Here is a 23,136-nt window from a genome sequence, read left to right as displayed (position 1 = left end):
GAATGCAGTTTTTTTTCGCACATAATTCTACATTTGTAAGTTCAACTTTCATGATAAAGAGATTGCACTACAGTACTTTTATTAGGTGAACTGAAAAATACTTTTTCTTTTTTTTCTTACAGTGCAAATATTTGTAATCAAAAATAAATATTAAGTGAGCACTGTACACTTTGTATTCTGTGTTATAATTGAAATCAATATATTTGAATATGTAGAAAACATCCAAAAATATTTATATTAAAAAGATCAATCACGCGAATAATCTTTTTAATCGCTTGACAGCCCTATTTTTAATGTTATATTTCTTGCATTTATACAATGCTATATTTGGACTGTAATGTCTGTAATATAGTTTAAGAATCTGGAGAAGAGACTAAATCTTCTAAATTTTGTACAATGGCAGGCAATTTGTTGGAGTTCAAGTATATCTGAGTTCCATTAAAAGAGTCCCTCTGTGCCAGGTGCTTGCCCCAAAGAGATAATCTGTCTAATGGATAACAATGGAATTTTGACTGCTAGCACCTTCATGAGATATTTCTTCAACTAATCCACTTAAATATAGTACACTGTGTACATGATAACTAAAATCATGGGTACTCTGGACAAACATTCCAGATCTCCAATGAACAATGATAAATAAGAAACCAGATCACTCAGTAGGCAACAATGACAAGACTGCTAACATCTTTAGTTTAGGCTCTTGAGACAGCAAATGAAAAGATGATTTGAGAGCTTAAAGGATGCAGTATAAAAAAAGAAGAGAAGGCACGGAGAATCAACTGTACGTTTGGAATATAAGGATTATTTGCTTAAAGTCAAATTAACAAGGGAAGATTCAGAAACAGTAAAACTGGGTGTTCAATTTTGTAATCCTCTGATTTTTCTGGCCTCCAACACTGAAAGCAGTCTCTTTTCTTCCAACTAAGCAGAGGGTACTGGAAGACAGTCAAGAAGCAGGGACAGTGATTTTAATGTGCTCTAAACAGAAAGAGCACAATAAGACTTTAAAAGAAAAGAAAATTATTATAGTGAACAAGTCTTGCATACCAGCACATGTCAAAGCTGAACCACTGTTCTTCCTCTGCATAGGTTACAAAATGTATCCTGAGCTACTCACACCCTCTCTGGTTGAGGCACTGTTCACTAACTTACTCTCCCTGATCATGTTAGCACTCAGGAGGTAACTCCTCAGGATCCTGGTGTGACGTTATTGATATAATCTGGGACCATATAGATCATTGTTGCAACCTAGGGCTGTAACTGCCCTGTTTTAAGCGATTTGTCCTGAATTGGCACTCTCAGTTGGGTCCCGCCAGAACCTGCCGACTACGCCACTGTAATGATGCGGTTCTGGCGGGACCCAACTGAGAGTGCCAATTCAGGACAAATCGCTTAAAAACAGGGCAGTTACAGTCCTAGGCTGGGGTTTTTCCACCTCTAAGGCAAACCAAACCAGCCAGACAGTGAAGACTTTGGTCTCACCCCACTGGCTAACCACAAGCCACACAAGCAATTCCCTTAGACACTCCAATTTCCCAGTATCACCACCAGTGCCACTCGTTATGGGGACAAATGGTTATGAAAACCAATACCCCAATAAAAGAAAAAAGGTTCTCCTGATCCCAAAGGATCAAGCCCCAGACCCAGGTCAATATACAAATTAGATCTTACCCACAAATCACGCTGTTGCCAATCCTTTAGAATCTAAAATCTAAAGGTTTATTCATAAAAGGAAAAAGATATAGATGAGAGCTAGAATTGGTTAAATGGAATCAATTACATACAGTAATGGCAAAGTCTTGGTTCAGGCTTGTAGCAGTGATAGAATAAACTGCAGGTTCAAATCAAGTCTCTGGAATATATCCCCAGCTGGGATGGGTCATCAGTCCTTTGTTCAGAGCTTCAGTTTGTAGCAAAGTCCCTCCAGAGGTAAGAAGCAGGATTGAAGACAAGATGGAGGAGAGGCATCAGCCTTTTATAGTCTTTTCCAGGTGTAAGAACACCTCTTTGTCCTTACTGTGGAAAATTTCAACAAAATGGAGTCTGCAGTCACATAGGCAAGTAAGTCCCTGCATAATTTGCTGAGTTACAAGGCGTATTTGCCTTCTCTCAATGGGTCAATTGTATAGCTGATGGTCCTTAATGGGCCATCAAGCAGGCTAGGCAGAGTTAACACTAACTTGTCTGGGATGTCTCCCAGAAGCAAAGCATAAGTTTGAAATACAGACAGTACAGAGCCAATACTCATAACTTCAACTACAAAATTGATACACACATATAGACAGCATAATCATAACCAGCAAACCATAACCTTGTCTTAGACGCCTCATTTGACTCTCTTTATACAAGATTTGGTGCCACTACAGGACTTTGGTTGCAACAATGATCTATATGGTCCCAGATTATATCAATAACGTCACATCTGGACAGTAGGAGTAAGCTTGGAAAAGGAAAGATAGTGACAAAGATTTTGAGAGAGCACTAAGTTTTTGAGAGAGAACACATGCATTTTCTGACAGGTATACAGAATACTTGACACGTGGCTGTTTGTGTGTTGCCCATTTAGCCTTAAACAATTGTTCTGGAGTCCAGTGTACCTTTTTAATATCTTGTACTGGAAGCATCACAAGGATAAAGAACTTGAAGTATCTTTCACATTAAGCTAGATATCCTCCCAGATTTCTGTTGAGATGGTGAAGATAAGTTCTTTTTCACATTTTTCTTTGAGACTGAGAGTGAGAAGGTACTGCAAAGCATTAAGTCACTTATAATTAATTCCTACAAAGTGACTTTTGTTTCCTTATTTCCTAATATGTTCTTCTAGAGGTGAGAGAATTGAAACAGACCAATTGTTCCCTATTCTTGCATGAATCCTTGAGCATAGCCGCTGAAAGAAGAACGGTGAAAACAGCAGTAGCTGATATTTATTACACATATAATTGAAGGAGGTCAGTCTATTATCTTGTATTTTATCTTTAACTTTTGTTAATCCTCTTCTATCCAAATTGCATGGATGGAAAGTGTGAAGTTGGCCTTGATCCATAGGCGTGGGTTTTCCCACAGTGATACAAAGAACAGATTTAGTCAGACTGGATGATGTAATTGTCATAACGTGTTGCAGGATGCCCCATGAAGTTGCAAAGATTAAAATTTTCCTTAAGGGTGTGGGTAGCCTCTCTATGTATATAAAAGAAGAGAGGGAAGCAAACAGCATAGCTAAGCTTTTCTGAATCTCAAACCAAGCTGATGTGTATTTAAAGCCACAGGAAGAGAACCACCTTACAAAAGGACACATTTGGAATTCTAGATAATACAGATATAAATCTGGCAACCCAATGTCTCCAGTTGCCCACATTTTTTAGGGTATTGTGTGACAAATGAGGGTGTTTTTTATCCCATATAAATTGCATGATAAGCCCACTTATTTGAGCAAAGAGTGAAGGAGAGACCTTGCAGTTAATCTTTGGCAGATATTCATTTTGACTATTTCTGTTCCCCCAGTAAAGATAGAGGGAGGAGATGCCAGCTCTCTACATCCTTGGAAATTTCTTTTAATATATAGCCCATATTTATATAAACAATTTTGGGAAGATTAGGACAAATCTTAATACCTAAATAAGTTATTTCCTTGCATATCTGAAATGGAAAATGCTGAAACTGAGAAGAATCTGGTCTTTTGCATATATCCATTGCTTGCGATTTATTCCAGTTAATGTAAAAAACAAAAATCTCTCCGAAGATGTCAACTACATGGGACTGATGAAGAGGGATTCTTCAATAGTACAAAAACGTCATCAGAATATAAACTGATTTTGTGTTCTTCCCTGTTTATAATCACCCCTTCAATGTCTGAGTGCTGAAGTATATACATTGCCAGTGGTTCAAGAAAGCAATTTAAAAAGAGGTGCAAGAGGGGACATTTCCCCACCCAGATGTGGCCCTCGGGCCAAAAAATTTGCCCACCCCTGTTCTAGGGTGTATCAACAGGAGTGTCGAATGCAAGACCAGGGCAGTTACCTCCCATATCTACTCAGCCCTAGTGAAGCCTCAGCTGCAATACTATCTCCATTTCTGGGTTCCATACTTTAAGAAAGATGTGGATAAATTGGAGAAAGTCCAGAGGAGAGCTATAGAAATGATAAAATGTTTAGAAAACATGATCTATGAAGAAAGATTAAAAAAAACTTGGTATGTTTAACATTGAGAAAAGAGGAGTGAGGGGGGACAATTGGCATAATATGAGATGTGTGTCTTTACCATTACATATTTACTGTTAGAACTGTTTCAGAAAACTTTATTAATACAATACATGTTTCCTGCTAAAGTCCTCAGCCTTAATTATTCATAGTAAAAAAGTCAGTGTTGCTGTAGTATTTTTTCATTCCCATTTATGGTGCTGCAGGTGACAAAGCGAAGGCCCAGATTGTCAGCTGCATCTGCAAAATCTATACCCATATTTCACTCATTTTGCCAGTAACACTGTCCTGAATTAAGAGCTCCTATTGAAATTGTATCTTTGGCCAACATAATACTGCTTCTCAAAGTTAAAGAAAATTATGAAGCTGCTAGAAATTAAGGACTTTGATGTAAAATGTCAAAAGAGTAAAAATAGCATATTTTAATTAACCCTGCATGAGATTTTACCATGTTTCCCCCTATGAGGGGGACTTCTTGCGTGGATTTTTCCTTGTAAAATGACACCTGAAAACAGGCAATTGCTGGTACTGGTGCAATTATATTATTTAGACAGAATATTTGTTTTTTATTTGGAGCATAGGAAACATTCTTTTAAAAAAATAATAATTTTAACTAGTTTATAAAATATACAGAACAACAAAATGCACATCACAGCACCAGTTACATGAGAAAACACGCTGCTAATGTAGATACTTACATTTTCAGTAAGAGGGAGACTATCTATCCTCTTAGTCAGGTTCTGAAGCTGAGCATAATACCAGTCCTTTTCTTTCTCTTCCTTTTCAAGCTCAGCCAGCAATAGAGATCTATTAAAAAAAACAAAACCAGGAAGTGTCCCATCAATAAATCTCCATTAACAATTATAAATAAGGCTGCGAGTTTGTCACAGATTCTGTGACTTTCCGTGACCTCTGTGACTCCTGGCCGGGGGGGCAGCTCAGGGGTGTGGCGGGCTCTGGGAGATGCTTGCCTCAGGGGGCTCCCCAGAAGCGGTGACATCCCTCTCGCTCAGCTCCTAGGCGGAAGCATGGCCAGGCAGCTCTGCGCTCTCCCTCCGCCTGCAGGCACCGCCCCTGCCGCTCCCATTGGCCACGGTTCCCAGCAATGGGAGCAGAAAAGCCAGTGCTCTCGGCAGGCACAAAGCTGCCTGGCTACGCCTCCGCGCAGGAGCTGAGCAAGGGGGATGTCCCCGCTTCCCAGGAAGCATGGCGTAAGTAGGGAGCCTGCCAGCCCTGCCAAACCCCCTGCTCCCAGCACCGGCAGGGGTCCTGGGCCGTCCTCCCTCCCCCTAAGTCCCCGAGGCACCCCCAGGCCAAGCACCCATGGCACCCACAGGCCAGCCCCCACAAGATTTAATCAGGGGTATATAGCAGAAGGCATGACCAGGTCACAGGCCGTAAATTTTTGTTTATTGCCCGTGACCTGTCCATGACTTTTACTAAAAATATCCGTGACTAAAACGTATCCTTAATTATAAGTATGGCAGCAAATACACAGTAAACACTGATATATACATAAAGTGTCAAATTGAAAAGATGGGACTCTGTGATGAAGGAACCGAACAAGAAGTTCAGAGATCTATGTTATGTTCTTCTGTCCCTGGCTCTGCTGTCAACCTGCTGTGTGACTTTCGGCAAATCATTGGAAATGCTCTGTGCCTTAGTTCCACTGTGAAATGAAAGTATAATACCTCTCTTTTGTTGTAAAAGCACTGTGAAATCCACAAATGAGAAGCATTATATGAAAGCTAAGTATTATTAGATCTGTCTAATTTACATCCTGTGCAATCCATTTGACACCATTTTATTTTCTCTTTTTGGTGGTATACTTCTCCTAATGTAGCAAACTAATTACCTTTTTAAAAAATAAGATACTAGCACTACAGGAAAATCTATATACCTCAATCCTCCAATTTAGCAAAGTCCCAAAAATATTTGCTGTCTTTGTACTATCCTGTTGTCTCCTCCCTCCCATTCCAAATGATGGATTCAAAACGAAAGAAATTGATTAAATGGTGATTACAGACCATTTCTTTTACATTAATAAGTATTTATAACAAGTTAATAAATTATCAAAATTTACAAGCACGTTACAGACATGAGTAGTACGTGTTATAGATGGTTATAAGCACAATCTATAAAATTGACTACCCATTTAAATTCTCTTTATTATTCTTTTTATGAAATATAATTTTATTCCAATATAAAGTGTGACTATATTTTCTTTACTGCAATTCCCTATAGTTATTATATGGTATAGACAAAAACATAATAATTTCAAGGTCCTGATCCTGCAACTAGATCCATACAGGTAGACCCCACTTCCATACAAACCTCCACTGAGATCAGTCTCTTCTAAAAATACTAGTTTCTTCTAAAAGTCTCTCCTGTTAGTACTTTTCCCTTCTGAAATGCTCAAATTGCTCTTTGACAGACATTAGACAGAAGGAAAAAGATAACTGTAGGTCCAAGTAAATCTGTCTAATAGACATTTCAGATGAATCATTGCTCCAATAGGTAGAGTTTTCTCAATCTAAGTTCCTATAAATGTATTGTTAACTTTATCCCAATAGTAATGGATACAATCTTCCTTAAGATAGCAACTATTCAGAATTCACTACCAAACATTTCAGTATATCTACACAACGGGACAAAAAACTCTCTGGGTGATTTATTTTTAAGCATTAAGTGAATACAGCATTCATAAAAAGATACTGGACTGAAAAGCCTGAGAACTGAAGTCAGCTATTTAGTAATAGGACAGGACGTTAACATATAAAATTGCCTGTTATTATTTTCCTTTCCCTAGCCTCTGTCTCTCTATCTCTCTGTCCTTAGATTGTGAACTCCCTGGACAGGACCCATGTCCCTTCTTGAATCCTTGTCAGGCACAGAGCACAGTGCGCGCACTACCATAAACAAATATTTTTAAACAGAACAGATAGCAGTAGTACAAGCTCCTTCTACTACCCTGCCAATGTTTCCACGCTGACCTGGACCTGACTGAGCTTCCAAGCCTAAGGACTAATTTAGAACAGTGTTCAACCTATGTTTTAAAATAGTTATGCTTCGTATTCACCACTCTGGCAAACTGTTTAAAACCTGCTTTGCTGACAAACTCAATATTAATTACAGAAAGCACCTTAATCACAAGTTACCTTAACTGGACTCAGAATGGCAGCTTTGCGATGGGATCTAGATCACATTATTAATTCCCTAAACTATCCCCTGAGGTTGTTTTCTAATTCATGGATACTTTGGTGGAACTGAGAACAATACCTACTATGAAAATGGCAAGCTTTAAAATATCTGAGAAACCAACAGTAGCCTAGTTATTTTGGATCTTTTTTAATGGCCTATATAAAAAGGATTATCTGGAATTCCCAAATCTAGCATAAAGACATCCACGAAAAATGAATTGTAATCTTAATGACAGCAACATTAGTCTTAAAATAGATTAACGTGCAGCACACTATTCTACTAACTTCTCATTCACCTAACTGATTTCCCCTCGTTTTAGACCCAAAAGACTGGGGTGCTGAATATATTTAAACATAAACCTGATGTTTATGTTTCCAGTCTCTTTCCATATCAGACTGTTGTAGTTTCAGTTAGGCTGAACCAGAACTGCTCACACAATTACACAATAATATGAAGAGAGACATATTTAGACAGACAGATTTTACACTTGTACTACTGAGAAAAAGACAGAAGAGGGTACTTATTCTAGTGTTGCATGAAGGAACAGAGGTGACAGTTGTGAACTGAGATCTACAAAGGTGCAATTAATTCTGTCTTTAAAAGAAATTTTTTTTTGCAAGTGGGGGGAAGTGGTAGACGTGGTATATCTTGACTTTAGTAAAGCTTTTGATACTGTCTCGCATGACCCTCTCATAAACAAACTAGGTAAATGCAACCTAGATGGAACTATTATAAGGTGGGTGCAAACCTGGTTGGAAAACATTTCCCAGAGAGTAGCTATCACTGGTTCACAGTCACACTGGAAGGGCATAACGAGTGGGGATCAGTTCTGGGTCCGGTTCTGTTCAATATTTTCATCAATGATTTAGATAATGGCATACAGAGTACACTTATAAATTTTGCGAACTACACCAAGCTGGGAGGGGTTGCAAGTGCTTTGGAGGATAAGATTGAAATTTAAAATGATCTGGACAAACTGGAGAAATGGTCTGAAGCAAATCGGATGAAATTCAATAAGGACAAATGCAAAGTACTCCATTTAGGAAGGAACAATCAGTTGTACACATACAAAATGGGAAATGACTGCATAGGAAGGAGCACTGGGGAAAGGGATCTGGGGGTCATAGTGGACCACAAGCTAAATATGAGTCAACAGTGTGACGCTGTTGCAAAATAAGCGAACATCCTTCTGGGATGTACTAGCAGGAGTGTTGTAAGCAAGACACAAGAAGTTATTCTTCTGCTCTACTCCATGCTCATTAGGCCTCATCTGGAGTATTGTGTCCAGTTCTGGGCAAAACATTTCAGGAAGAATGTGGACAAATCAGAGAGAGTCCAGAGAAGAGCAACAAAAATGACAAAAGGTCTAGAAAACATGACCTATGAGGGAAGATTGAAAAAAAATGGGTTTGTTTAGTCTGGAAAAGAGAAGACAGAGGGGACATGATAACAGTTTTCAAGTCTGTAAAATGTTGTTACAAAGAGGAGGAAGAAAAGAAATGGGCTTAAATTGCAGCAAGGGAGGTTTAGGTTGGACATTAGGAAAAATTTCCTGTCAGGGTGGTTAAGCACTGGAATAAATTGTCTAGGGAAGTTGTGGAGTCTCTATCACTGGAGATTTTTAAGAGCAGGTTAGACAACACCTGTCAAGAATGGTCTAGGTAATACTTAATCCTGCCACAAGTGCAGGGGACTGGACTAGATGACCTCTCGAGATTCCTTCCAGTTCTATGATTCGATTATTTGAAATGTGAGGCTTTGGACATCACAAAATATTAATCCCTAGAAATGCTTCTATTGACATGAAACAAACTTTGAGCCTCTGAAATTAAATTCTTTTCAATATTTTATTGATGTCAATGTAAAAAAACAGAACTAGTATATCTGAAAAAAATATTGCAGTAGTAATATACTACTTTAAAAACTGCATGGAGATTTAACTTAAAGGAAGTGGAGGAAAATAGTCGTATGAAACATAAAATATGTGCCAGATACCTATTTAAATATAGGAGGTACAAAGATACAAGATAAAAAAAATCCTTTTAATCTATAATTCATCTGGCCATTTTGAGAAGTGCATTAAACTCACTTCCAAGCCTTCACCTCTACCTCTTTCTTTATTAATAATGTAATGCTCACAAAAAGTGCCAGATTAAACAGCCCTGGAGACTGGAATCTGTTTATTCACAGTATCAGAGGGGTAGCCATGTTAGTCTGGATCTGTAAAAAGCAACAGTTCTGTGGCACCTTAAAGACTAACAGATGTATTGGAGCATAAGCTTTCGTGGGTGAATGCCCACTCACCCATGAAAGCTTATACTCCAATACATCTGTTAGTCTTTAAGGTGCCACAGGACTCTTTGTTGCTGTTTATTCACAGAACAGGTATATCATCAACCCACACAGCACTCTGCTAGCGTGCCTCAACACTAGAGGGACCACCTCTAAGAACACGACAATGAGTTCGTATCCATGCTTATTCAATCCTAGGACTGTCTGCTGAAACTGCTAGCAGAGTGTCAATTAGTTTCATGTATGATTATAGTTTGTATGATGTGTAACCTGTCTGTCAAAAACTGGACTGAGAACACTAGCCTACCTACTGTAGGCCACAGAGCAGCCAGCAGACAGTAATAACTTCCAGTCATAAACAATCTTAGCTGGATTGGAACCAATTTACTAGAGGTGAAAGACTCTGTATCCCAATACAAATCTCGTAAGACACTGTCTCCTACTTTTTAAGGATCTGTTTTTTTACCCTCACTTAATATCTACTACAACTGCTGAACTGTCAGTACAGATGAGGATAGAGTGAAGAAGAATATGAGTTTTGAACAAAAGCAGAGCTCTCAAACTCATCTTAAGCTCAAAGCCATTGTTGCAATTTGTTTTCCACTCAGGTTCACAGTCTCTAGACTTATTGAGAATGAGAGGTTTCTCCTAATTCTACTATTGGCATCTGTTGTGATCATCATGTAATGGGGACCTTTGCAGAGGAAATCCCCAAAAAGAATTGGTGGGGTTTTCTCACTAACTCAAGAAACCCTTTTTGTCTATCATGATCCTGTTCCCAAAGTCGCAGTCCTCAAGACTCCATTGAGAAAGCAAGAATAATGTCAGAGGTTAGGAATGTCACCAGACACTTGATACCAGCTCTGTTATGGGTGACATGATTTCCAAAGGTTTCATAACCTCTGGATTGAAACAAGTAGCTACCCAGAATTTATCACGTCCACTGTCTTGAGATCTGGTTCTTTACTGGGATCACAGTGACCTTACCTGTATTAAAAAGAGCCCCCAATGTACCAGTAGTTGAGATGGGTCCAGGGTTCTCTTCATTTTGTTGATGACAAAGTCCAGTGCCCTGAGGAAAGAGGACTTCAGTTCCAAAACCTGGAGAGCACCTTGTGTTGTTGCTGCCCTGATCAATCAAGTGTGGTGGCAGATGTGTATCTTTCTATACCCGAGAGAAACTGCTATCTTGAAAATACTCTGAGGGTAGAGAGAACTACCTGAAAGCGTTTCCTCCTTTGAAATGCAACAACCTATAGAGCCCTGCATCAATAAAAAATGTGTATTCACATCCGATCAGCAAACATGGTCCACAGTTATCCACAGATTTGCAGGGCTCTAACAATCTATCATTTTAGAATATAGAGATAAGCATCTTTAATACTGGTAGATACAAGGAAATCTCCTGGCTCAACTGCTGCACTTAGGTCTCAAAGGGCCTCGATCTTTAATTTCTTATATGTTATCTAGCCAAATTAGATCAAACTCTAGAGGAGTTGTCTCCAGGTAATCAGGAGCAATAAATAGGAAAGAATATATACTGAATTTCTAAAGATCTGGAATCAGAAATACCCCAGATTAGTTGTATGTTGCTGATGGCTGTAACTGCTGCCCCTCCCTTTCTTGGGATTCAAGGGGAATTAACAAAGTCAGCTCTTGACTGGGTTTAATTCTATGTGGTACCCTGATGTGATGTAACAGGTTTTTGTGTTTCACAGTTCTTGAAAAAGCAGTGAAGTCTATTCCCTAAAGAAACCAAATATATGGCTCTCGTCTCTGGTGTCTAAAAGATTCTTTGTTAGCCTTGACAGAGCCTGACATCCTGATTCAGCCCATTGGATCTGGCTGGAGAAGCCTCTGGATCTGAACCTGAATATGGACTTCAACAATGGACAAATCATGGGCTATTCCTCAAAGAGGAGTAAGGTTACTTGTTATCTGGCAGAAATGCCTCTTGTTTTCCATTCCAGCAAGACAGATGGTAACCCAGCTCCTGATGTCCCACCAGGGAGCCCTGTGGTAGCACAAGATGAGCCTATAACAGAAAAATACTGTGACTGAGGAGTGGCTGCATGAGCTGGGCAAGGCAGATATCTTAGTGACAGCTCCTCCAAAGCTGTAGGGTAAAGAAAGCAATGACTGACAAACCTTTGAGCATGTTTCTTCCTTTTATCATACCTCATTCACTCAGTCTTACAGAAGAGGGATAGGCTTCAACAAGCTGCAATCAGTGACAATCCTGATTTCCATTGCAGAGGGCTTTGGCAAGGGCTGTATTAGCTAACTCTGGTCTTTGTATGACAGAGACGTTAGCTCAGAACCCTCTACATGTCCCTCATGGATAAAATGTCTGTCTATGCTCTTAGAAAGTATTATCTTGGAAGAACCCTGGCCACAGAGCACACAGGAGGCAGCTAGCAGCAGGAGAAGCAAACATTTCAATTTCTTTTCCTTAAGAAAAAGCATTTTGAGGCTCCAAGCAAGTTCGGGGCCCCACTATGCTAGGTACTGTACGAACTGGAGAAACACAAAGAAAACATGGTCTCTGCCACAAGGGACTGCAAATTAATTCTTTCACATCTTTACTGATTTAAGTAGACATTGATCAATAAACTTCTCTATAAGAATGAAGAAATTTCATTTTGTAATTACTTATGCCTTTTGTCAATCCCTCTCAGATAATTTCAAGAACATTTCTATAAAATGCCATGTTTTGACTGCATAATCATTTAGGAAATCCAGATTGTTTAATTGTCTTCAATGACTGATGTGACTTCAGTAATAAACTTAAAAAACCCAACAACTAAGCAAATAAATAAATAAATAAATAAATAAATAAAAACACCACTGTCTTTTAGTTAAGAAATAATCTAATTTGGCTGACATCTCAAGAAATCAATTAGATTAGACCTCCATTAAAGGGCAACTTCCGCTTTCTACTCTAATTATACAGCAGTACAATTTTTTTCATTAGAGAGCAGTGGAACATGTACATTCACTATGATTGCATAAAGAAACAATACTATTTTCCGAGAAACACCAGCTATATCATCCTAATGTGCAATATAACAAGTGGATCTTATGGTAAACTTCCAATTTCAAATAATCTGTTAAACACATAATACAGATGTCAGACTTGTACTTTTACAAAAGTCTTTCATAGCTAGGTCTCCAGAAAAAAGATTTTCAAAATTGATATAAGAGAATTCTAAACCGTTCACAGAACATAAAAATGAACATAAATGATTGCTGTTCTTCTATAAGATGCAGGATACTTAGCAGGAGGAGTGAGACATTTTGGTGGCAGTACAATCTGTTTTGTCAGGTGGAAGCAGAAAGGGACAGAATCATAGAACTGGAATGGACCTCGAGAGGTCATCTAGTACAGTCCCCTGCACTCGTGGCAGGACTAAGTATTATCTAGACCAGGGGTCGGCAACCTTCGAGAAGTGGTGTGCCAAGTCTTCATTAATTTAAGGTTTTGCATGCCAGTAAAAGGTTTCGTGTGCCAGACCGGCAGACCTGGTTCTGTCCATCCAGGCTGGCAGTGGGCTGAGCAGGACTGGCAGATGGGACCCCAGCTGGCAAGGGGCCGGCAGCCGGAACCCCAGACTGGCAGCAGGCTGAGCGGCTCATCCTGCTGCTGGTCTGGGGTTCCGTAATCCAGGCCGGCAGTGGGCTGAGTAGGGCCAGCGGCCGGGACCCCAGCTGGCAGCAGCATGCCACTAAAAATCAGCACACGTGCCGCCTTTGGCACGCGTGCCGCAGGTTGCCGACCCCTGATCTAGACCATTCCTGACAGGTGTTTGTCTAACCTGCTCTTAAAAATCTCCAACGATGGAGACTCCACAACTTTCCTAGGTAATTTATTCCAGTGCTTAACCACCCTGGCAGTTAGGAAGTTTTTCCTAATGTCCAAACTAAACCTCCCTTGCTGCAATTTAAGCCCATTGCTTCTTGTCCTATCCTCAGAGGTTAAGAAAATCAATTTTTCTTCCTCCTCCTTGCAACAACCTTTTACATACTTGAAAACTGTTATGTCCCCTCTGTCTTCTCTTTTCCAGACTAAACAAACCCAATTTTTTTTCAATTTTCCCTCATAGGTCATGTTTTCTAGACCTTTAATCATTTTTGTTGCTCTTCTCTGGACACTCTCCAATTTATCCACATCCTTCCTGAAATGTGTTGCCCAGAACTGGACACAATACTCCAGATGAGGCCTAATGAGCATGGAGTAGAACGGAAGAATTACTTCTCGTGTCTTGCTTACAACACTCCTGCTAATACATCCCAGAAGGATGTTTGCTTTTTTTGCAACACTGTTACACTGTTGACTCATATTTAGCTTGTGGTCCACTATGACCCCCAGATCCCTTTCCGCAGTACTCCTTCCTAGGCAGTCATTTCCCATTTTGTATCTGTGCAACTGATTGTTCCTTCCTAAATGGAGTACTTTGCATTTGTCCTTATTGAATTACATCCTATTTACTTCAGATCATTTCTCCAGTTTGTCCAGATCATTTTAAATTTCAATCCTATCCTCCAAAGCACTTGCAACCTCTCCCAGCTTGGTATCGTTCGCAAAATTTATAAGTGTACTCTGTATGCCATTATCTAAATCATTGATGAAGATATTGAACAGAACTGGACCCAGAAGTGATTCCCCACTGCAGGAACCCATTCGTTATGTCCTTCCTGCGTGACTGTGAACCACTGATAACTACTCTCTGGGAACGTTTTTCCAACCAGGTTTGCACCCACCTTATAGTAACTCCATCTAGGTTGCATTTCCCTAGTTTGTTTATGATGGTGGAAACATGGGAGAAAAAAAATGGAGGAAGCATCAGGGTTCCATAAACAATGCAACGGATGCCCTGGGGAACTCCTCTAATTTATTAATGACAAGGTGGGTGAGATCAACCTGAAGAAGAGCTGTATAGATCAAAAACTAGTCTTTTTCACCAACAGAAGTTGGTCTAATAAAAGATATTACTTCACCCACCTTATCTCTCTAATATCCTGGGACCGACATGGCTACATCAACACTGCAGACAGCAATGGAAGATAGCTAATTTAGTAATGTCATTTTTGTTACTGAGCAGGGCTTTATATTTGGCTTAGTAGTTTGGCATCACTGCTCCAGTATAGGAGTTCTAGGTTCAAGAGTGGCCTTAGATCTCTCACTCCCCAGGCAGAAGAAGCTAGGCAGCATTGTGGAGTTGCTGTACTTTGTTTTAATTGATAGTGTGGTATCAATTCACTTCACAGATGCATCTGATTATCTGATCCATGGACTGAAATTTGTATCAGACACTTAAGAGGATACTTTACCCACCTATCCGGAAGCAAAGTTCCTTTTACCTTGAGAGTTTAAGATGGAAGAATTGTTACAGATCAAAGGAAAAATATCAAAAAACACAAATGATCATCCCATTTTTGTAACTGAAGATTTGTCATATCTTTACACACAACACGTTTGGCCATACTTCTGTTCTCAGTTACATGTGGGCAAATTCAGTGGTGTTGCAAAAGTGCAGATGAAAGCATATCTTGGACCATAACATCCATAAATTTTTTCTCAATATAAAATGTTGGTAATTTATTCTGTTATATGCTAACCCTAATGGAACAGCATAGGTAATGCCACATGGGCTTCTTTTCTGACAAGTTAGCATTTCCCAAGGCATGTCCATTAGGGTTCTTTCTTGCAGCACCTGGATTCAACTGAAAGTTGGCCCAGAGCTAGTTTGGAGTAATATCCCTCTGTTAAAAGAAAGGACAGAAACAAAACATCAACTACACTGTTTATATTATATAACTGCATATATAATAAATATTCTCAGTTATATTCTTAGGCCATAAAATGAGAAAACGAACATTAAAACAAATCCAAAATACTAAAAATAATTTCCTATAAAAATGACTGATTTTTCACCAAGTACAGTAACTTCTGCTCAATGCCAAAAGCAAACCATGTGCAGTTGTCTCTTCTAAGCAGCTAATGCATAAAACATCTATGAACATGAAAAATCTTTGAAGCAAAGTAGCTTGGAAAAGCAACTTAATTTATTTGGCAGTGATGCTTAAACTAGCAAAAAATGGGATATACTATTAGTTTTTACTGAAAATACTGTCAGAAAGTTTCAATCTAGTATGTAAGAAAACTGACATTAAGTTTGTGCAACTTCAGAAATACTGTAGCATAGCTAATACTTAGGCCTTGGCTACACTTGTGAGTTACAGGGCAATAAAGCCTCCCAGAGCGCTGTACCTCACTCCCCATCCACACTGGCAAGGCACGTACAGCGCTGTATCTCTGCGGCTACAGCGCTACTGGTACTCCACCTCCCCGAGAGGAATAAAGAGTATTGTGCTGCCGCTGCTGAGCCAGTGTGGCCGCCCAGTGCGCTCTGACTGGCATCCAGAAGTATTCGGCAGTATCCCACAACGCCTGTTCTAGCCAATCTGGTCATCAGTTCAAACTCTACTGCCCTGGCCTCAGGTGACCAACCCTCAGACCCGCCCTTTATATTCCCTGGGAATTTTAAAAATCTCCTTCCTGTTTGCTCAGCCAGGCGTGGAGTGCTATCAGCGAATCTTTCCAGGTGACCATGCCTCCACGCGCCAGGCGAGCCCCAGTATGGAGCAATGGCGAGTTGCTGGATCTTATCAGTGTTTGGGGGGAGGAAGCTGTCCAGTCCCAGCTGCGCTGCAGCCGTAGGCATTACAATACCTTTGGGCACATATCAAGGGCCATGATGGAAAGGGGCCATGACCGGGACGCACTGCAGTGCAGGGTTAAAGTAAAGGAGCTGCAGAGTGCCTACCACAAAGCCTGAGAGGCAAACGGCCGCTCAGGTGCTCCCCCCACGACCTGCCGATTCTACAAAGAGCTGGATGCGATACTTGGAGGTGACCCCACCTCCACTCCGAGCACCACCCTGGACACTTCAGAGCGGGGGGAGGAGGAGGAGGAGGAGGAGGAGGAAAGCGGGAGTGAGGGTGCTGGGGCGGGGGGAGACACCCCGGAATCCCTGGAGGCATGCAGCCAGGACCTCTTCTCGAGCCAGGAGGAAGGTAGCCAGTCGTAGCGGCTGGAACTTGGTGGAGGACAAACAGAAGAGCAGGTTCCCGGTAAGCGGGTTTTTTTTGGTGCGGGCTCTTTGGAAGAGGAGAGTTAGGGCTGCATGCATGCCTAAATGCGGAATAGCGCATTGATGTGGTCTATCACATCGCGGTAATCGGCCTCGGTAATCTCTTCGAAAGTCTCATCCAGAACGTGGGCAATGCGCTTGCACAGGTTTCTTGGGAGAGCCACCGTGGTCCTTGTCCCAGTCAGGCTAATGTGTCCACGCCACTGTGCCGCAAGGGGCGGGGGGGCCATTGCTGCACACAGGCAAGCTGCATATGGGCCAGGGCGGAAGCCGCATTGCAGTAGAAGACCCTCCCTTGCTTCCCAGGTCACCCTCAGCAGCGAGATATCTTCCAGGATGAACTCGTGTGGAAAATGTTGGGACAGTGTTCAGTGTAGGTGCCCCTTGCAGCTGTTGGCTCTCCCCAAGGCACAGAAACCCAGAGGACAGTACAGTCCTGAAGCAATCAGTCCTCCTTACTCACCATTTTGGGGCTCCCGTGGGTTATGTGCGCTCTCTTTGGGAAAAGTATGCTAGTGTATAGACTGTGTGCCCTCCTTAAGTGCGGGGGAATCATTACTCTGTCTGGTATAAACAATGCTGCCTCTGTTAAGTGTTGCATTTTGCTGTTAAAGATGCAACCTTGAGATCTCGGCCGTCCGTGTTATCACCAGCTGAGAGACCGCAAAAACTCCAGAAGAGACCGCGAAAAAGCAAAGAAGACATGTTGCATGAAGTGATGCATCAATCTCTTACAGAGAATCAAAAAGCGCAGGAGTGGAGGGAGAGCGAAAGCAGGATCCACAAGGAAAACGCAGCGCACCGGAAGCAAAGCACGGATCGGCTGATAAGCATCATGGAGCGCCAAGCAGACTCTATCCAGGCGCTCGTAGCCATGCAGGCGGAGCACTACCAAGCCCGACCTCCCCTGCAGCCCTTGTCCCAAAACTCTTTCCATTGTGCCCCCATGTCACCTCCAACCCACTTTCCCCTACATCCGGGTTCTTACCGCCACCAGCTACCTCCAACACCTGTATCTTCACCAAGCAGCCCTGAGAACTACGACCCTTACCTTCTGCACTCAACCCCCATCACCATGCAGTATAGCCATCCTGAAGTGCAGCACTCATTGCACAGCACTCCAGACAGAACATACACAAATCTGTGATTGTACCATTCCCAACCCCACTCCCTTGCCCTTTCTGATTCCCAAACAGTTGTGTTTCTTTTCAGTACATGAATTTTCTTTTCAATAAATGGATTTTTTGGCTTTGAAAACATTCTTTATTATTGCATAAACTAAAAGGCACTGCAAATCAGCTTAGCAAACACAGATTCCTACTAATATTGGAACCACTGCACTTCAGTCCCGTGCAGGGCACCAGACATTACTGCTAGTTTTTAGCCTCAAATTGCTCCCTCAAGGCATCCCTAATCCTTGCAGCCCTGTGCTGGGCCCCTCTAATAGCCCTGGTCTCTGGCTGTGCAAATTCAGCTTCCAGGTGTTGAACATCGGAGGTCCATGCCTGACTGAATCTTTCACCCTTCCCTTCACAAATATTACGGAGGGTACAGCACGCGGATATAACCACAGGGATGCTGTATGGGAAGCTGGACTTGGCTTCCCATACAGAGATCGCCAGCAGCCCTTTAAACGGCCAAAAGCACACTCCACAGTCATTCGGCACCGGCACAGCCTGTAGTTGAACCATTCCTTGCTGCTGTCAAGGCTCCCTGTGTAGAGTTTCATGAGCCACGGCATTAACGGGTAAGCAGGGTCTTCAAGGATCACAATGCGCATTTCGACTTTCCCTACTGTGATCTTCCGCTCTGGGAAAAAAGTCCCGGCCTGCAGCTTCCTGAACAGGCCAGTGTTCCGAAAGATGCGTGCATCATGCACCTTTCTGGGCCGGCCTGCGTTAATGTCAATGAAACGCCCACAGTGATCCACAAGTGCCTGGAGAACCATAGAGAAATACCCCTTCCGATTAACGTACTCGGTGGGGTGGTGCCAGAATAGGAATGTGAGACCCATCTATCGCCCCTCCACAGTTAGGGAACCCCATTTGCACAAAGCCATCCACAATGTCCTGCACGTTACCCGGAGTCACGGTTCTTCTGAGCAGGATGCGATTAATGGCCCTGCAAACTTGCATCAACATGATTCCAACGGTCGACTTTCCCACTCCAAACTGGTTCGTGACCGATCGGTAGCTTTCTGGAGTTGCCAGCTTCCAGATTGCAATAGCCACCCGCTTCTCCACTGGCAGGGCAGTTCTCAATCTCGTGTCCTTGCGTCGTAGGGTGGGGGCGAGCTCCTCACACAGTCCCATGGAAGTGGCTTTTCTCATCCGAAAGTTCTGCAGCCACTGCTCGTCATCCCAGACTTGCATGACGATGTGATCCCACCACTCAGTGCTTGTTTCCCGAGCCCAAAAGCGGCGTTCCACGGTGCTGAGCATGTCCGTGAATGCCACAAGCAATTTCGTGTTGTACGCGTTACGTGACTCGCTATCATTGTCGGACTCCTCACTGTCACTTTGGATCTTAAGGAATAGCTCGACTGCCAAACGTGACGTACTGGCGAGACTCGTCAGCATGTTCCGCAGCAGTTCGGGCTCCATTTCCCACAGACTGAAACGGAACACAGATTGCGCTGCACAGAAACCGTTGAAAGATGGCGCCAAAGGTGGACGGAAACAAAGGGATTTCTGGGATGCGAAGCGATGCATCACGGGGCGTTGGGACAGGACTCAGAATGCCCCGCACCCCCCGCCCCTTCCCACAACCCATGGTGCCAGAATGGGAAGAGGTGCTCTGTGGGATAGCTGCTCATAATGCAGTGCTCCCAATGCCGCTGCAAGTGCTGCAAATGTGGCCACGACAGTGCGCTGTCAGCTGTCAGTATGGACAGACTGCAGCACTTTCCCTACTCAGCTGTACGAAGACAGGTTTAACTCACAGCGCTGTACAGCTGCAAGTGTAGCCATACCCTCAGACTGAACACAAACCTTATACCTTTGGAACAACTGAAGTTGCATTAAAATCCCCTAGAACAAGCAAGCATTACTGGTAACCACTAGAAATGCCTAAGAAAGAGGCCCAGGCAACAGAAGTGAGCTAGTGTGGAAAGAGGCAAGTAGTGGTCCGACACAGAAAAAGGGTGAGAAAAGGTCAGAGAAAACACACACAGAGAATGGAAGACAAAACAGAAGGAATAAGAATATTTTATTAGCCAATTTACCAGCATCTCGTCAGTCCCAGACAAGTTGTCCAGTACAGTTCTCTGCTGATGTGTTACAGGAGTGATAAAGGCCAGGGTACTAAACTCACTAAACTAGAAAAAACAAACAGGGCTCCACCCTCATTTAACAGTTGGACATGTGCTATTGAAGGGACATTGTTTCACTCTTAACAAACCTCTGAAATGAGCTTTGGACAAAACAGAGAACATGTAATACAAAATGAATTCTAAGCATGTGAAAGCACACATTAAAACATATTTGACAGCTATAGCAGAGTAACTTACTTAAGAGTTGATTTTTCATACATTTTATTTCTACTTAGTAAAAATGTGTGAATCTGGCCGGGAGCTGAGGGCTATGGTGGGCGTATTGGGATGAACTTCATGGCGGTAATAGGTCACTAGAGTGGGAACTTTTTTCTCTTTTTGGTTTGAGAAAACTGTTCTACTTGTTTTTCTTGTTTAAATTGTTTTAAACCTTTAATGTATGTCAAAGATTAAATAAAATATAGAAATATTTATCAGATATGTATTTAAGAATAGAAAGTTAGCATGCAAACATGTCAAACAAATTTAAACACAAAACATAGGAAAATAAAGTTAAAATACTTTTAGATTAGTTACCTTACAGTAACTGTGGTTCTTCAAGATAGGTTCTCTCTATATAGTACATTGTTGTTGTGCATGTGCTCCAGGTACTTGAGTTTGGATTCTTCAGGCCAGCAGCATCCGTTCGGGGCTGCACCTGTACTCTGAGGGCTTGTCTTCACTACGGGGAAACCAATGCTGCTGCAATCGATGCAGCAGGGATTGATTTGGCGGATCTAGTGAAGACCCGCTAAATCGATGGCAGAGCGCTCTCCGGTCGACCCAAGTACTCCAGCTCTCTGAGAAGACAAGCCCAAGGGTCATTGTGCCTCCGACCCAAGGGAGTAACGGCAAGGCGACCCCAATCACCCCTCGGTCCCTTCACCAATGCAGAATCCAGGTGTTCTCAGACTCCACAGCAGCAGAGAAGGAGGGTGGGGCATGGAACACATCTGGACAACACATCTTGAACTACAATTACTGTAAGGTGAATAACAGTTTTTCTTCTTTGAGTGCTATATATATATATATATATATCTCCAAAATTGGAATGAAAATAAATATTTATTTATTTATTTATTTATTTATTTTCATTCCAATTTTGGTCATTCACAGGACATAGGTACTATTTGATAATCTATTTGAACAACGATTGTAAGATGACTCTGCCAAAATGAGCATTGGATCTTGATGTTTCTATTATGAAGTACTGTTGTGTAAGCATATGAATATAATTCCAAGTTGCTGTCCCACATATTTCTACTATTGGAACACTTTCCAAAGAAGCTGCAGAAAGCTGCTTAACCCCAGTGGGGTGAGTGGGCTGTAGTCCTCGAGGGTGGATCTCAGTTATCTATTTGATAACCTAATTTAATACAAGCAGAAAACCTGTTCAATTTGTGTTGTGTTGATACAACTAAATGGCTTAGTTCTACCTAGACAGAAGTGTGAACTTTATTTTTGCCTTTGTTGGAATGTGGCTTGGGAAAAATACAGGCATGTATATTACTTGGTTGATAGAAGTCAAAGACTAGCTTCGGCAAAAACTTTGGGGAAGGCAACAAGGTCCTCCTGTCTCTATGAAACACCATATATGGAGGTCCCATCACTCTACTGTCCTTCTGGCCAATGTTATAGCCACTATGAAGGCTATCTTGATGGACAAGTGGAAGAGGAAACGTAGCATGGGGCTCAAAGAATGGATCCATCAGCACTAGGTTGAAATCCCATGGAAAGAGGCTTCCTGGTTGGGGGAGGTACCTGCATAAGGCCCTTCAAGAATCTAGCTACTGTGGGACATGAGAACGTTCAGTGGCCCTGAATGGGAGCATGCCAAGCTGAAATGGCTGTTAGGTGAACATTAAGGGAATTTACAGACCACCTTGAATTCTTTAAGGACAAGAGATATTCCAGTATATCAGGTATGCGAGTTTGAGAGAGAACTGACGTTGGTGGGATTGACTGAATAAATCAACCTTTGAAGAGTCCTTTCTACTGTGGATAAGGATATTCTGTACCTCCACACAGTAGCTTCTCTCTCTACCGATGTTAGCCAATCAGGCTTCATGGTATGAGGTGCATGGATGATCTGAAGGGAATTATAGAGGCCAGTGTAACTATCCTGAACTTGAATCTGAAGATGGAAGTGTTCAGCTGTCTCAATTCCAGAATAGAGTACCAGCCCCCTTTTTTCTTGGGTATTAGAAAGTAATTGCAGTAAAATCTTTTTCCCCTTATGCTCTTGAGGACTGGAATTGGATAGTGAATGAGAAGGTGGCACCTCCCTGGTACAGGCAGAACCAGAGGAGGGAGAAAGAATAATCCTCTTCTAATGCAGAAGCAGTCGTAGCTGGGGTGCTAGGCACTCACTCAGTATATTGTCTACTCAGTATCGTAAGTGTGCTTGGTACTGGAAAGGCAGTAGTGGATGGTACAAGAGGAATTCTGACCATTGACAATTGCAGTGATTCCAAGACCACAGAGACTCAGGTCTATCAAAGCCATAAAGACATGTGAATGGAAGTGGTCAGTACCATAGTAGTCAGTACCAAAGACATCAGTATCAGGGTCCTCTGTGCTCCAATGGCAGGGTGGCCAGTGGTTGAGTGTCACAGAGTCAGAGTGTAGGAGCAGGATTTTATAATGTCCCATAAGAATTAATGTATAATTTGATTTCATCCTGTCAGCCACCCTTTTTGAATAGCAGAAAGAAATGACAGACCAGAACAATCCTTATGACTGATTATGGTCACCCTTTTGTTTTAAGATAAGTTATAATGTCTACTATGGTTTCTTATATATATTACAAATTAGGCACTCTAGTTAAATATACATTTCTTTGTTTTAAGGTTTAGAAAGTAACAAACAGGATCTTGTATTGTATCTATGTTAAGGAGATTAGAGGAATGTTGAGGGCCTGAAGCCCCAATGTAAATTATAGGCTTGATTTACAATGTATTCTGCTGAATATAAAATGCTGTCT

The 23,136-nt window shown here is 41.8% G+C and overlaps 1 protein-coding gene across 1 annotated transcript in view; it reads right to left on the bottom strand.

Moving 5' to 3' along the window:
- The window catches only part of APC (APC regulator of WNT signaling pathway), a 127,693-nt gene that overhangs the window by 73,645 nt on the left and 30,912 nt on the right, over positions 1–23,136 (bottom strand). Inside the window, exon 4 of the mRNA XM_026649200.1 lies at positions 4,895–5,003. Coding sequence (XP_026504985.1) covers positions 4,895–5,003 — 109 coding nt within the window. The remainder of the gene's footprint in view (positions 1–4,894; positions 5,004–23,136) is intronic.

Source organism: Terrapene carolina, unplaced genomic scaffold (genome assembly GCF_002925995.2).
Source record: "Terrapene carolina triunguis isolate 2854851 unplaced genomic scaffold, T_m_triunguis-2.0 Scaffold69, whole genome shotgun sequence".
Taxonomy (NCBI): domain Eukaryota; kingdom Metazoa; phylum Chordata; order Testudines; family Emydidae; genus Terrapene; species Terrapene triunguis.
Note: the sequence above shows the minus strand (reverse complement) of the source record. Positions and strands in the feature narration are given on the sequence as shown.